This window comes from Mytilus galloprovincialis, chromosome 11, assembly GCF_965363235.1.
Source record: "Mytilus galloprovincialis chromosome 11, xbMytGall1.hap1.1, whole genome shotgun sequence".
In the NCBI taxonomy this organism is placed as follows: domain Eukaryota; kingdom Metazoa; phylum Mollusca; class Bivalvia; order Mytilida; family Mytilidae; genus Mytilus; species Mytilus galloprovincialis.
The window spans coordinates 67,367,073-67,382,483 of NC_134848.1; the positions used below are offsets into that span (position 1 = coordinate 67,367,073).

Genomic DNA, 15,411 nt, shown 5'->3' on the forward strand with positions numbered 1-15,411 from the left:
AACACACTCCAGTGACACTCAAATAAAAAAAAGTTAGAATATATCATAGTCTAAACAATTATCGCAGGAATAGTAAACCTTAGCCGTAATTGGCACAATTTTCTTGGAATTTTGGACCCTCAATGCGCTTCAACTTTGAACTTGTTTTGCTTTATAACTATCTAGATGTGAGTGTCATTGATGAGTCTTATGAATACGAAACGCAAGTCTTGCGTATTAAATTATAATCCTGGTACCTTAAATAACTATTTACACCACTGGGACGATGCCACTGCTTGTGGATGTTTAGTCGACGAGGGTATCACCAGCCAAGTAGTCAACACTTCGATGCTGACATGAATATCAATTATATGGTCATTTTAGTAAATTTTCTGTTGACAAAACTCTCACGTTTTTCGTAAACCTAAGGATTTTCTTATCCCAAGAAAAAAAAAACCTTAGCCGTAATAAACACATTTTTTTGGAATTTTTGATCCTCAATCCTTTTTAACTTTGTACTTATTTGGCTTTCTAACTATTTAGATATGAGTGGCACTGATGAGTCTGATGAAAACGAAACGCGCGTCTGGCGTATTAAATTATAACTCTGGTACCTTAAATAACTATTTTCACCACTGGGTCGATGCCACTGCTGGTGAACGTGTCGTCCCCGAGGGTATCACCAGCCTAGTAGTTAGCACTTCGGTGTTGACATGAATATCAATTATATGGTCATTTATTAAATTTCCTGTTGAGAAAAACTTCAAATGTTTCGTAAAACTAAGGATGTTCTTATCCCTGGAATAGATAATCTTAAACGTTATTAGTACAACTTTTTTGAATTTTGGATCCTCAATGCTCTTCAACTTTGTAATTGTTTGGCTTTATAACTATTTAGTTATGAGCGTCACTGATGAGTCTTATAAAGACGAAACGCGCGTCTTGCGTATTAAATTATAATACTGTTACTTTGATAACTATCTGCTCCGATTAGTCACAAGCAAAGTGTTTGTTTTGTGCGTATTTAAACGCAGATACTATGTCTACACTTGTCCGTAATGACCAGTAACAACTTTCGAACGCGTGTTTCTCCCGGTACAGATTAGTTCCAACCTCTGTTTCGGTAAATAAATTGTTGTTCTGTCCTATAATTTTTCTGTTTGTTTTTTCTTGATTTTTTACTATGCCTTCTATGTTCAGGCCAATAGTTTTATTGTTTGAAAAGTTTCATATTTTCATTATGGGGCCTTTTAAGCTGAATAAATGGAATTAATTTTACGTATTGTTGAAGGCCGAACGGTGGCCTATATATGTTAACTTTTGTGTCATTTGGGCTCTTGTCGAAATTTGTCTCTTTGGGAATCTGAACACATTATCTATATGCTTGTGTACTGGTTATTTTGCTCACTATTTGGAAAGGGAAAAACATTCTGTTAGGAGAAAGACTGTCAATTTCAAATAAAATGCATGCTAGTATGTTTATGCATACATATAAGGTTTATCTCTAACTGGTTCATACTTCCATGTTATCAGAGTAGTTTTATCAAAGTATCTAAACAGACAAAGAAAACACAAGTTATAGTGTTCGTTTTTATGTTTGCCGTGTAGAGTGATTAAGATTTAACTTATATTTCATAGAATAAACAATATTGGGTACACTTTTGCATATCAGTGTAATGCCATTTAAGTTTTTGAGTTAATAAACACAGTAAAAACCGATTAATTCTTACCAATAATCTTTATAAAGTGTATTTTCAATGTGTGTTTTTGATAAAAATTGTACACCGGAAGTTTTGAAATGAATAGTAAAAGTAGAGACAAACACGGAAATGACTTTTTATATTCCGTAAAATATAAATTAAATTCAGATAATTCTGGTTACAATACAAATATTCATACTTTCAACTCTTGTGTTAAAACAATATTCAGTAGGAAAAAACGAAAATACTATAGAAATAACAACAAAAAACTAGAACAACATTAAATAGCTTGAAATGAATGAACATCAAATAATTAAATGGACATTACGAATCTATTCTATGATTTGAGTTTCTGCCTTATGTTGTCATCAATGTCAAAACGATGTCGTTCTCCATTATTGTCAGTGCCATATATGTGTCCGTTATATGTGTTAGCTGTATTTGGCAAACTTTTAGGAATGTTTGGTCCTCAATGCTTTTAAACTGCGTACTTAATTTGGCCTTTAAAATATTTTTTGATTCGAGCTCATTGATGAGTCTTTTGTAGACCAAACGTGCGTCTGGCGTAAATATAAAATTGCAATCTTGGTATCTTTGATGAGTTTATTTAAATCATGGTAACACACAATTAACATCCATTTAAACATAGTCACGCTAGTTTATAACAAACTACACACATAGTATATCATGAATTACAAATGTATCCAGTTTCATGATTGGATAACAACATAAGTATGTCAGTTTACATAAATGAAACTGCAGGGATATATAAGACGTAGTTTACCCCAATTGAAACATTAACAACGTCTTTAAAATTATCGTTACTATGTCAAATATTCGTGAGCTCAAAATAACCAATAAGGAACGTCAGAGGCTCATAGAGGGGAAAAAATGACGTTTATCCGTCAATAATACGTTTTCAATTCAAATTCGCGCAATTTACACATCAAATACTTATTCAGTCATAAAGGTTTTTTTCAAAATAGTTGCATACATGTATGTGGTAGAATAAGTGTCACAGCAAATAACAAAATCATTAACGCATGTGAAAAATATACATACTGCTTTGGGGTGAGTTTAAACAATATCGTATACAGAAAAAAACATGTAAATAATGGAATACATATTATATGTGTATTTCCGGTTTCAGTCAAGGTATATGATGTATTGCCGACTTAAGGTTTAAATCCCCTCCGCAGTCGTCTCAGGTAATATAAACTCGCAGCCTTAAATATCACATTATATATCTTGTCTAAGACTTGAATACTATATACAGTTTAGGTCTCAGGGGATATAAACTCTAAACCTGGAATGTAACAGTAGATACCCTGTATAAGACCGACGTTACACAGGTATTACGGATTCCCCTTGTCTTAATGGTTTTTGTTCCCAGTGCAGTTCTGTGTTAACATTCACAATGCATCAAATTTAGTCATTACATGTATACTGTTTCTTAATATTTGAGTAATTTTATCGTGTATGTGATAATTTTTATATCTCTTTGAAGCGAAAATGTGTGATTTTGTATTAAGAATGTATTATCTACGGATGCACGTCATTAGTTTCCCTCTGTTAGCCTCTAAAATCCTTTAGCGTTCTTTAAAGCCTTTGACTGCGTAATAAGTCACTGTGGTCGAAGAGGTAGATTAAATTCGTCATATATCACTAGAACGCATTTTGCAGTTTATAGCATGTGAAGTTTTATATGTTGATCGCAAGATATATGTAATAAACAACTATAGATTAACGGTGTTATTGATAGTTTAACCGTCGTTTTATATAGATGTATGTCTGTACATATATTGACGAACAATCCATCAATATTAATATCACCAGTAAGACAGTGAATTATCCTAAGACATGTTAGATGAGCGGATGTCGGAAATTACGGGTAATAGCTATCTTCGTACTTTACAATTACTGCTTTTTTCAATAGTTATGTGTAGTCACACAATGTTTTTTGTTGGATTGAAATATATATCTGGTACACATATGTATAAGGTTAAATTTATATGCAGAAAATGCATTAAAAAAAGTGAATATCGACTTCGGAGCCACATGTGCTATTTTTCTTGGACTGAATAAAACTTATGGACCAAATTCCTTTCATAATCAGTAATACCGTTTAAAAAGGTAAATTAAGTTTCCTACATTTCCGAATGATTAAAACGTAACCACACATTATGATATTATAAAATTGTCAAACTTTAACGAGAATATGTGGTATGATAGAAATGCTGGATTTATATATAAATATTAGTATCGACCCGTCGTAAGTTTGGATATGCCGCATTATTCCAAGATGGCCGTCATGAAATATTAAAATCAACAAATATTCATTATATTATGATACTAAATTTTTAGTGTTGACGTTCCTTTATTAAAACTAAAAGCCCTATAATACCAAGTATATGCCATATCTATCAATCGAGGAAAAGGAAAGACATATGAAATATACATGTACTGTCGATTATTTCTATGGTCATTTGCTACTCAGATATAACATAACTGTCATACACAAATCCTCTTGGCATCCTTAAATTTGTCAAATGGTTCCATTTTTCGAACACTTGATTAAATTGTCTTTTTTAGCAGCAACCTTTTATCATTAAAACACAATCACTAGAATATCGTATGAATTGCAATATACAACACGATCAATAAAATAAGTATTTTCTCCTTTCTTGTGAGTGTCTTTTAAGAATTATTCAAATTTAAAATGCTTATAAAAAAAGACTAAAGTATTTATAAATCGGATGTTATCAAATACCAAAAAGGAAAAGCAAACTAAATCAAAACCATGGCAAAAAAAAGGCGACAAAACACAATACAACATAAGAAACATAAACCAAACCAAGACCGACATTTCCTCCTGAATGACAGTAACGAAGTTTTGATGCCATAATACGTGGCAAAGAATGATCAATGTGTAAGTTGAAATCGTGCAATTCAGGAACTTACTTTTAATAATGTGTACAACTTTCTTTTCGAATAATTCAATATAACTGTATTACTTTAGGTATAATTGTTATGCGTTAATATTTTTTCCATTTTCCTTCCAGGTTTATTCTACATAAAATGAAGTAAAACACTATGTCCCTCTGTTATGATATAAGTGCTATGTTGTTGTTTTTTTAATGACTTGCTTAGAATCCAGTGTCTTCGGAACTAGGATCCGTTTATCCGCAAAATCTGTAAATTTGTCACATGACTTTATTGCAGTGTTTGGTACCTAAAAAATAAGTAAAGTTTTTACATTAGTAATTCACAAAATTACAAAATGATAGGAAATTAAATCACGAAAGGAAAAAGTTAGGTAAAGACTATATTTGACCAGAATAGTGAGTCCATTGTTTCAGACAAATTGATGAAATTTAAAAGCTTGTGACAGAGGACCATTGTTGGCATAGTTTTACGTATTTAACGTTAATATTTTACATAAATAGCCATTTTTTGGAAAATGATAAAAAAATCGTGTAGATACGTAGAAATTGTATACTTTTTAAAACATATGGCGTTGGGTTTTGACATACATTATTCCTGTCAAATATGTTTAGTAAAATGGAATTTTTTTTTCTCGACGCATGCGCATTATGTTTCATGGCCAAGTATCAAATGATATTCACCGGTTTTAATTGACCTTTTTTTAAAAACCAAAGTTGAATCGTTGAGGATTCAATGCTATAATACTTGCAATACACATAGATAGTCACTGTCCTTTTTTTTACCTCATGCAATTTAGTTATCTTACCTTGATGCTAGAGGTTTTCATTGTTTTTTGGACGATAATAGGTAAAATACATACAAACAACAAATGTGTGTTCGAAACATGCTAAATGGAAAGCACGGGAAAGATACCCGATTAACCTAAAAAGGGGCAAGTTCGTACCGAAGAATACACAAAATAAAACATACTTTTTCTAAACGTTGATATTGTGGATGATGGTGTGGTTTACAAGATTGGTTGGACACAGTGTTGTATGCTGTCAATAAAGCCCATCGTCTGTTTGCACTACTGTTCTGTCCGCTACAGTGCAATAGGTTGCAATGAAAAAATAGAGCGTCTCCTTAAAAAAATAACCATGGTTTAAGAAAATTTAAACACAATAACTAATATTTTACATATCACTGATATGCTTTTACACTTAATGTAAGTTTGCATTGTATATCTATATCATGTCCCTATTTTCTTAGAGCAAAACACATAAAAAGCGTCTCAAACACTCAGCTTACTTTTCCAGCTGCAATCAATGATTTGCTTCTAATGTATTTTTGTTTGTATTTTTTATATAACTATGCATAAGAGAGAAGAAAGACATTTGTTTTCAAGGATGCTCGAGTGTGCCAAAAAATCATCAACAATTGAAACATTTTTTTTTTCATTAGAAAGGACAAGGTATGATAAGGGCCGTTCCTGGCCCCCCTTTTTCCAGAATTTTTAAACTTTGAAGTTGAAACCAATCCCGCCTGTGTAATGAACTGCAGTATCTACTCGTCCATGTAGAATCTTATTTTTAGGTGTTATGTATTCAAATATGTTCAAACTAAGACCTTGAAAAGGCTTAAACGACGAAAAGTCTAAACAAATCTACTATTTCGTCATGTTCGGAGACGAAATTTGACATCAGCGCCAACGTAGACCATCTTGAAATTTTCAACTATCAACTGTACTCTTGTGTATCTTTCACATAATGAAAAATCATGGTGGTCTACGTTGGCGCTCATGTCTAAAAATTTGAATTTAATCCGATTGTTTACAATTTTGACAAGTCATCATAATACGTCGAAGTGAACGGCACGGGTACGAAATTATTCCGGGAACCATAATTGATCAGAATATCACGTACAGATAGTTTTACGTCGTATCCAGTAATCAATTTATGTCTATCTCTTAAACATGTTAAAGAAATATTTTGTACGTGAAATTAGACCCACAATGATCAAAATAGTCTAACACTGTGCAGCCAAATACAGAGTTGTGTCCCTTGAAATATGGTGAATTAATTTTTATTCATTATTATTTTCAAATATTCAACGAAATCTTACAAATGAATTTTATAATAAGTTCTCAATATATTGAAACTCTTTTTGTAGTTTTGAAGAAAATTATTTCCTCAAAACTTATGTATTTTGCACTTTGAAGTTTTCCTTTAAACCATCTACAGAAAAATAGATCAAGTTATTTATTAATAGATATATTAACGAATGACGGAAGAGATAGGTCATCAAAGCCTTCAAATGTGCATTTTTGTAAAAGAAAAACAAAATGTGCACTGCCCATAATATATTGGATATATGATTAGACAATTAAGAATGTTAAAAAGAACTGCTGTACTAGACTAATGCGCTATGCATGTGCAGTTATTAAATCCAAAGTATGATATGTAATTATAAACATAATTCCATGTAAAGAGCAGTTGATACTGAAATTAAGTTAACTACACTTATACGATACTGTAAATTATGTATTTCTAGCCTATTCATATATCGATACACTAATGATTTTTCTTATATATGTGTCAGAGCACTCTTTTGACAAGCTGTAATCATAAAATAAAAGTACACATGTAGCATTCAATTGACTCAGCTCCTATTTGGGTTGTCAAATAAAACATGCTATAGCGAAATTACTTTTAACATATTTTACTTGCATAAATACAAATTGAACAGTTTTTGAGATACAGCTTTAATATCTAATTGGTTTATTGTACACATAATTGAAGCATGCATTGCCACCGGATTTTTACTATTCTCCAAATACTCTAAAAATGTCATGTTTTTGGACTTTGTCTATACTTCTTGCTACTTAAAAACAATTAGGGTAGTTGTTGAATATTCACCACAAACGTTAACGGTAGTTGAACTTATTTTACCTCTCACTTGCTATATATATTATTGAATTATTTAATGTCTCTTATGCAATAAATAAGATTTTTTTTTATTAATTTCAAATATTTATGCAATACCGGAAAGGTTGAACTTGGTGACTTCTACAGCTGATTTCATTGAGCCTGAAGTCTGTTGCTTGTTAGATGAACCGTGAAGTCATTGTTAGGTCAGGTTAACTACTTTCCTTAAAGAATATACTAGTCCAGCAGATTACCAATCTATCTGTCTAATGGACTATTCTTCTTCGAAAGGAGGGTACTGAACCTGACATAATAATGATTCACGGTTCAGCTAACACGCAAGTTACCAAAGATGTTACCTTTGGCTACACCCTCAATGAAATCGGCTGTAAATCTTGAAAGTTGAAACCTTTTGGCTGGACATTCAGTCTTGCAAGTGAAGACATTCAGAATGAAAATAATAAATAGATAAACATTGAAAAGAGAAATTAAGGTTAAAACCGAGTTCACCCGCACGAGCGGGGATCGAACTCTCAACGTCAGTGTTGACTGTCTCGTGATTACAAAAGTAACTACTTAGACCACTCGGCCCCCGAGACCCTTTAATGAAGTATGTATACGTTTCGAATCAAATTCAAATGTTTTGGGGTTTCATGAAATACTAATTACCAATAACTGTTTCATTAAAAAAAAGCATAACATTTTGGATAAGATAAGGAGATGTGGTATGATTGCACATGATACTATACACTGGCGATCAATGTGCTAATTTCAGGATATATAATGTAGAAATAATGATTGTTTTAGAGAAGCTTGAAGATGTTCATGTTTTTTTCGTCTACATATCTTTATGAGTGTTTTTAACGTCTTAAACCCCGACCTCATCGAAAACTTTGAACTTTGTTTTCAGTATTACTTTCTTTAAAATATTATGTTAAGTGTTAAAAAGTTATCCAGTTGAGTTATTTAATGTCCCGGTAATCATAATGTAAATGTGAAATGCTATATTCATAACTCCACTATTATTTATGAATTACAAGTGTGCCGTTTCTTATATAATTTAAAGGTTTTTTATGTCCTATTTATGGGCATTATGTTTTCTGGTCTGTGCGTCCGTCTGATCGTTCTTCCGTTAATTCGTCCACCCTGTTTTTGGTTACAGCATATGATTTAACATTTACTTCATCAAGATATAATAATGATGCCAAAAACCTACTTCGGTATCCAAAAAAAAACAACGTTATTTAACCGTTGCTAAGCACTATTTTGGTTGCTAATCTTTTTATCAGCATGACATACAATTGACCTACTCTCATTTCTTACTGCTAGTTACTCTTGTATGAAGTAACCAATCTAACCTGATTTTACTCTAATTTCTACAATTAAAAATCAAAAATCAAAAGGTTTTTGTTGTAGTTCAATTTATTTTTTATCTTTTTCGGCTCTTGCTGAGCAACTTTTAGGTTGCTATCGTCAATTTGCTTTTCTCGAGAAAAAAATGATGACTCAGACATCATATATGAAAGAATAATCATTTACAGTAGCTAAATCTTTAAATGTTGCTATATTTGTACCTCGTATGGCCGAAAATACATATTTTTGAACCGTTGCTAGGCAAAAGTTTTGTTGCTAGGTTGTTGCTAAGCATTATTTTACACTGAAATTGAAGTGACTTTTCATTTGCAAACTCAAGTTATTGTTAAACAAACAATACTATTTTGAATTATGCTAGTGTGTAATGAGAAAACAATGCATACGTGATAATTTGGCTATTTATTAAAACCGTTGCTAGGCAACCTTCCTTTCATCGGAACATAAAAAAATTATAGTTTTGAATAGTTTCTACACTAAGGCTATCAATGATGTATATAAAAACTTATTTGGGAAGGGGGCCAAAAACGCCTCTTATCATACCTTGGTTACTTCATACAAGAGTAACTAGCATTATATTTCAAATGTTGGTCTTTACGAATACGATAGGTCAATGTTTTCGTCGCAAACCAAAGCACATGCGTTGCGTATTAGTTTTGCAAGTGTATATATGTTTGTTCTAGTTATGATACTAATCATGTTCATTCTACATTAAATAATAAGATGATATTTCACCTGGATTTAGTAAGCAGTATTTCATCGGAAAACGGTCCATTATTTTATCAAGTCTTGACGGATCACTGACAGTCAGTTGCCCTTCTAATTTGTGATCTAGACGTCCGCATTTGTGAGAGCCTTCTATTATCTGTCACCAAAAAATAGGCTACGTTATTCAAAAAACAAAAGCCAACATGGTAGTTATATCATAGTGTATTAATATGACATATGCTCATCCTGTTATTGTGGGAAAACATTTTTCTGTTGAAATGATGATTTTTTTTTCATCTGCCGTCTGTTATTTTCTGTTTTTAAGTTTCCTGACATAATGGAAGAAATGTTTGCCATTCAATTCTTAGAGATGTGGAGTTTCTCGTGCATCATCTGTAATCGGACTCCTGTTCTAAATACATGTAGGAGTTATCTCCCCGCGTCCCTTTTTCTTGTAATTGTCTGTTCTCTAAAACCGTTATACTATCAACTAACGTTTTTCACAAATGGTCGTATATTCAAACAAAAGGATATTGCATGAAATTTTATGGGAGTTATTTCTATTAAACAATGTGATATAAAGTGAGAAAGGTCAAGGAAATGTTCTTTATTCTTAACTTTACTTGATATTCTTATTTCAGAATACAATGTTTCTGGTGCCAATATTTCCCATGTAAAAACTTTCTTGTACGATCACAACTTATATTGATATATCCGTATTGAAGACATTCATATGGCAATACAGTGTACTGGGTGTATCATAGATACTTGTACATGTGCATTGACAGAAAAACGAAAACCATTAAAACATGTTTTGAAACATCATTTTTTGTCTTTGAAATAAAAATATCAAAATGGGCCGCCTTTAAACTCAAATTCAAGTATACAAGTTCTGTGTATAGTCCTATAAAGACGAAAAAAAATCATGCTGTATTGTGTTATTCACTTAAGCATTGATGACGATAATGATGTTTGTTGTATTAATCCATTATCCAGCTTAATCTAACGAACTGCTACGAGTAATAAAAAAAAAAACATTTTTGTCTAAATATGATTACCTGTAAACATCCGTTTGTTTTCTCACATTTATCCAAGGCTATAAATACCGTCATCATATTTGGCTCCAAAAACTCATTTATATACCAATACCTGTAAAAACAAGTTTGTTGAATATAACAAAAAAGGTAAACACCTGTTACTTGTTTGAGTAATGTAATTTATCATTAATCATTTCGGTAAACATACATAATTATTATAGAAATGTCCTCTTTAACATATCACTATGCGTTGCTGTACAAAAGGGTGAGATAAAAAGTATATTGCATACCCATAATCTTGATGCCACAAATGAGCTCCTCCTGTAAACGGCTCTTTGGTTACTAACTTTCCATGATAGTGGTACACTTCGTCTCCAAGTAACTAAATAAAATGTTTGAATAAGGGAAAAGTTTTGTATCAAAAATGATATATTAAAATATTTTGCAAATTCAAGCTATCATTGGCACCAGTTAAGTCGGTGTTTCAAATTGGAACAAACATTTTCCTAGCCGATATACCGATACCATAAATATTATGTTAAAGTGTGTTTGCGTTTATTCTTGATTAAGAGAAAGTATAGTTTTTTTACAAATCTTTAAAAAACTTTAAATTGTTACATTCTGATATGTTTTATTTGATTTCTCAAACAATGTTTAGAATTGCAAGTGGTTTCTTCAAAAATTACAAATTTTAAATCAACTGATGTTCCAGTTCGGTGTATCTTAGAGTTTGCAACTGAGGGCCAAACTGTAATTAAAATATATTTATATTAGTACATTATATACGATGTTAATCTATTGGTGTAAGCATTACACTAATTTATAGATGTATACCTGTTGGCATGTCCCGGCTACTTTTTCCGATCTACTGACCATTCCACTGACGTCATTACCCGGATGTCCCCATATGGTCAATTTTGCTTCTCGACCTTGACAATCAGAAACCTTTAATATACATGTAGGGGGCTTTGATTTGATAGAACTTCATGTTCTGAAAGCCAAATACAAGGACGTATCTGATTGATTTACAAATCGACTCGGTGGTTTTGCAATATGTTCTATTATTCAATTGTCCAATTTCAATTGCACTTATATTTTAAATTATTGAATCAATCTATATACGAATAACAAAAATTTGAATAAATACACCTTTCGTATGAATACCATTTTTAGCGAGAGGCTCGTACCTTATTATTCAGAGAGCCAAACATATGCAATACAATTAAAAATACATGTTGACATCTTCTAATCAAATGAAGTAATTTGAATTTCGTTGTAAGCCTTAATTTCGGATGTGTCGTTGATAACAGATAAAAATTACATATTAATATATTCTTTACTTAACATGGTTGAATTTAGAAATTAAACAAACTACATGATTAAGCATTAAATTTAAGTGTCATGCATGTACACTTTTTTTACTGGATTGCATTCTATGTTTCGTTGTTAATACTGTTTAATTATTATGACAACTTTACCTGAACTTTATTATTGTTTAAAAGCTCTGAAGTAGATGGATCTTTAAACTCTTTGATAAGTTTTTCTACTTCTGTTGCATCTAAGACATTTCTAAATAATAAAAATCAAAATCAAACATGTATAAACGTGCAAAATAATTAACACAGCTTTTTGAGTTGATTGCAGATATTTATCTGTAATTTAGATAGTATATTGACTTATAGCCTAGTAATGAAAAAAAAACAGATCTTTTTACCTGAGGAATAGATAACCTAAGCTATATCTTGTAAAATAATATTAAGAATAACGAATGACCAAGGCTCTTCTACTTGGTTTTTAATTTAGCTTTTTTAAGTTTTGCTTTTGTCTAAGAACATTATTGGAGAATGGTTCATCGAAACAAAATATGTGTCTGACGTATTAAATTTCAATCCTGGTATATTTAATTTGGTGAGTTTATTCACTGACTGTTCAAGTTTTTCACCTCATGAACATATTTGTTACATAAAATACATATTTGAAATTCACTTCTGTAAACTACACAGCAATATTTCTCTGTTGATTTTGGTGTGTCAACTGTTTCCATCATGAATGCAAAGCCCATTTATATCGCTGTGCAAGGCATAATGATATGGACGAAAAACTGCTTAATTATGTTAATTGCCTTTATTTGCAATTTGGAACGAAATAACGACATTCCTTTGGTAATTTTTAAGGTCCATTTTAAAGACAAAAACATTTAAAAAAAATTACCGAACTCATTTTACTCGGAAAGTCTTTAATAATATGACACAATCCAAAGTTCAAACACAACAAACAAGAGGAAACAACTGTCATACTCTTGACATGGTACAGACATTTTGGTATGTAGAAAATGATGTATTAAACCTGGTTTTCTAACTATCGCACCTTCCCACGTCTTGTGTTGCATGTAATGTGTGATTTCAAGCGATATCCCAAAATTTCTTCTTTATGACACCTTATACTACAACAACTATTTATAATTTGTATGGTTTTACGTCAACATACCTGATTACGATATATCCATACTTTTCAAAATCTGTTTTCACTTCTGGTGTCACTTGAAATGTATCTCCATTAAACTGATAGACTTAAATAACAGAAAAAAATATTAGACATGATACACGAAGAAGAACAAAAAAAATCAATAATGTCAAAACAAAAGCGTTAGACAGGGACTATTTATACTATAAGTGAAAAGGAAAAACAACAGTCAACCAAATACATCATACAGAACTAAAGACAGAAACTACAAAATCAACTTAAATACGTGACCATAAGTGTTCCGATGGGGCAGTATTTGCCCTAACATTTATCACTCGTTTTGTTAATATTAATATCCAGGGGCCTGGTTTTCGAAAGTATCTTATGACTAAGACATATCATATGATGGTCTTATGACATGTCATAGTCGTAAGATATGTTTTCCAAAGTGTCCCAAGTTACGATTTATCATAACTTTTGTCATAATCTTAAGACCCCTCGAAACATGACTTATGATGGTATTATGCTTATCAGCTAAAATTTTAATTCATAATGCACAGGCATTTTGTTAAGTGGGTACGAGAATCTAAAAAGTATTCACAGTTAAATAACAATGCATGTATGATAATACTCGAAAGCGAAGTTCAAGATTTATTATATATTACAAAATAAATTTAAACAAATTATCAACTGCTATTCAATTTCTTTTATTATGAAATTTCATATTCATTATAATGAAAAAAATAAAATATTCGTAAATAATAAGAATGGAAATAACCAATATAATTTTGTATTCATACTTTTAATTTTTAATTTTACATTGATCACTTTTTAATTATTATCTAAAATAATAGAAAATAATGTTCACTTATGACAGTCATAAGAGCATCAAAGCTATGACTCTCTTAAGACAGATTTGATTTACATCCTATGACATGTCAAATGATAGTCATAAGATGATAATAAAATATGTCCTAAGATATATCCTATGACATATCTTCTGATACTTTCGAAAACCAGGCCCCAGGAATTTCTGAAGTATCACATAAGTTGTTAACATGAAGCGTATTTTCATATTGATTGATTTACTCGTTAATTTATTATAAATACCACAAGCTATTCTTATGTGTTTCGTTGAAAAGTATTATGCTTAAACAAATATGTGTGCTGCTGTAATATAATATGTTTACAAAGTCTTTATACAATAAGGAGATGATGGATACGTTTGTTGTCGACTTGTGCGATTGAATGTCCCGTTTGCTACAATATTACATACGTTATAACTTCGTTTTTTTTTACAATACACCAGAATGATTGTAGTATCATATTTTAACGAATAATTGTGATGTTGTGCTACTAACAATTCAAAGCATCGCTATCACTGATTATCATCACTCGAATCGCTATCACACATATAATGTGTAATGTTTGCTAATTTAACTAAATCGAAAAGTGATTACGCTGTCGATCCTATTTTTCACAATTATGCTTAAAGTAAACATTTCAGTTAAAACCTGTTAAGACATTTAACGTGCTTTATTTATTGGTTATATTGTACCTCGCAGCACATTGTGTGACATTTGGAAAAAATGCTGAAGCCAACGTCTCTGGTTTTTTTTCTAATTCCCAAACATATTTGTATAAGACTAATGGCAATAGCTTTTTAATTGTCCAAGGCAACATTTGCTCGACAGTAAGATAGATCGTTTACTGTGGTACTTAGATATAAGTGTTATTTTATCGCAAAATGGCGCTTACCTCCATTTAAGTCACACTCCCTCGACATTATGTGGCCCTTTTCCCTTTAAAAAAAATATTACAACAATTGTATTCCGATTGGTGTACAATTCTTTGAAATTTTTCTTGATGTAGCAAATATACTTAATTGTTTTATTTACACATTTTGAATTACTCAAGAAGTTTCTAACATGGTGGATATTCAATCGCGTCTTTTTTCAACGACAGTGTGTGTTTTTAACTAATCTTTTTATATATATTTCTGCTTAACACTTAAATACAATTGCACATGTTGAATGTAATCCGTTGACGGTGTTTAATTCATGTTGCACTCTCTCCTCCTTTTAAAAAAAACCATTAAGATAATTATATTCTGATAAGTCTACAGTTTTATGGATTATTTTTTTTTATAACCTAAACAACACAGATTAAGAAGGAAATAAGATTTTTCTTATACGGTGATAATACGAATGCGTTGTTTTTGGACGACAATGTTTGCTTTTAAACTATTTTTTTTACAAATTACCTTACTATACAAAATAAATTGCATGGAGCTCTAAGAAAGTG

The 15,411-nt window shown here is 31.1% G+C and overlaps 1 protein-coding gene across 1 annotated transcript; it reads right to left on the reverse strand.

Annotated features, from left to right (window-relative positions):
- Positions 1-4,627: 4,627 nt before the first annotated feature.
- LOC143052662 (L-proline trans-4-hydroxylase-like) lies at positions 4,628-14,922 on the reverse strand. The gene is made up of 9 exons (XM_076225737.1): positions 14,866-14,922; positions 13,132-13,213; positions 12,123-12,213; positions 11,479-11,589; positions 10,935-11,026; positions 10,666-10,756; positions 9,635-9,764; positions 5,595-5,746; positions 4,628-4,911 (listed from the first exon to the last, which is right to left on the reverse strand). The coding sequence occupies exons 1-9, from the start codon at positions 14,891-14,893 to the stop codon at positions 4,798-4,800; spliced, it is 891 nt and encodes a 296-aa protein (XP_076081852.1). The 5' UTR covers positions 14,894-14,922; the 3' UTR covers positions 4,628-4,797.
- Positions 14,923-15,411: the final 489 nt, after the last annotated feature.